The sequence below is a fragment of the Onychostruthus taczanowskii genome, unplaced genomic scaffold (assembly GCF_017590055.1).
Source record: "Onychostruthus taczanowskii isolate IOZ18803 unplaced genomic scaffold, ASM1759005v1 scaffold452, whole genome shotgun sequence".
NCBI lineage: Eukaryota > Metazoa > Chordata > Aves > Passeriformes > Passeridae > Onychostruthus > Onychostruthus taczanowskii.
Genome location: NW_024502037.1, coordinates 13,206 through 14,264, shown reverse-complemented (window position 1 = coordinate 14,264; position 1,059 = coordinate 13,206). Strand labels below are relative to the sequence as shown.

Sequence of the window (1,059 nt, the reverse complement as noted above, 5' to 3'; positions counted from 1 at the left end):
TGGGATGGTTGGGGGGGCTTGGGGAGAACATGGGGGGCAGCTGGGGGGAGATTCCTGTGTGGTTTGGGGGTGGAGGGTGGGGAGGGGGGGATTGGGGGGGGTCTCCCAGTAGTCTGTGCCCCCCTCTCCTCCTCCAGCACGTGGGTGTCCCACAGCTGGGTGATTTTTGGGGGTCTCTGTGGGGTTTCTGGGGGTCTGGTGTTCCTGGGGGTGGCACAGGGGGGTGTCGCTGTTGGTGCGGTGTCCCTGGGGGTGTCCCTGAGGGTGTCCCTTGGGTTGTTCCTGGGGGGTCTCAGGGATTCCAATGTCCCTGAGTGGGGGTCTCAGGGGTCTCAGGGGTTCTGATGTCCCTGGGGGGTCTCAGGGGTCCCGGCGTCCCTGAGGGGGTGTCTCAGGGGTCTCAGGGATTCCAATGTCCCTGGGGGGGTCTCAGGTGTTCTGATGTTCCTGGGGTGGGGTCTCAGGGGTCTCAGGGGTCCCGATGTTGCTGGGGTGGGGTCTCAGGGGTTCCGATATCCCTGGGGGGGGTCTCAGGTGTTCTGGTGTCCCTGGAGTGGGGTCTCAGGGGTCCCGATGTCCCTGGGGGGGGTCTCAGGGGTCCCGATGGCCCCGGGGTGGGGTCTCAGCGGTCCCGATGTCCCCCCCCAGCGCGTGTACGCCCTGTTCCCCGGGGACCTGGACCGGCTGCGGCGGATGTCGCTGGTGGAGGAGGGCGCGGTCAAGCGCGTCAACATGGCGCACCTGTGCATCGTGGGCGCGCACGCCGTCAACGGCGTGGCCGAGATCCACTCCCAGATCCTCAAGGACAGCGTGTACGACCCCTCCGGGCCCCCCCAAATCCCCCCAGATCCCCCCCAAATCACCCCAACACCCTCCCACCCCGCGTTCCGCTGTGCCACCATCGATGGTGGAGCCTTGGGGACAGCTCGTGTAGGACCACCCCCAGGACCCCAAATCCATTCCAGACCCCAAATTCCCCCCTGTTCCCCCAGATCCACTCCCAGATCCTCAAGGACAGTGTGTATGACCCCCCCCCCCCGGCTTTTCCTCCCCCTTTTT

General features: G+C 66.4%; 1 protein-coding gene across 1 annotated transcript in view; it reads left to right on the top strand.

Moving 5' to 3' along the window:
• Window positions 1-1,059, top strand: part of LOC121341205 (glycogen phosphorylase, muscle form-like) — a 16,408-nt gene that overhangs the window by 5,664 nt on the left and 9,685 nt on the right. The window contains 1 exon segment of the mRNA XM_041414547.1: window positions 649-812. Coding sequence (XP_041270481.1) covers window positions 649-812 — 164 coding nt within the window.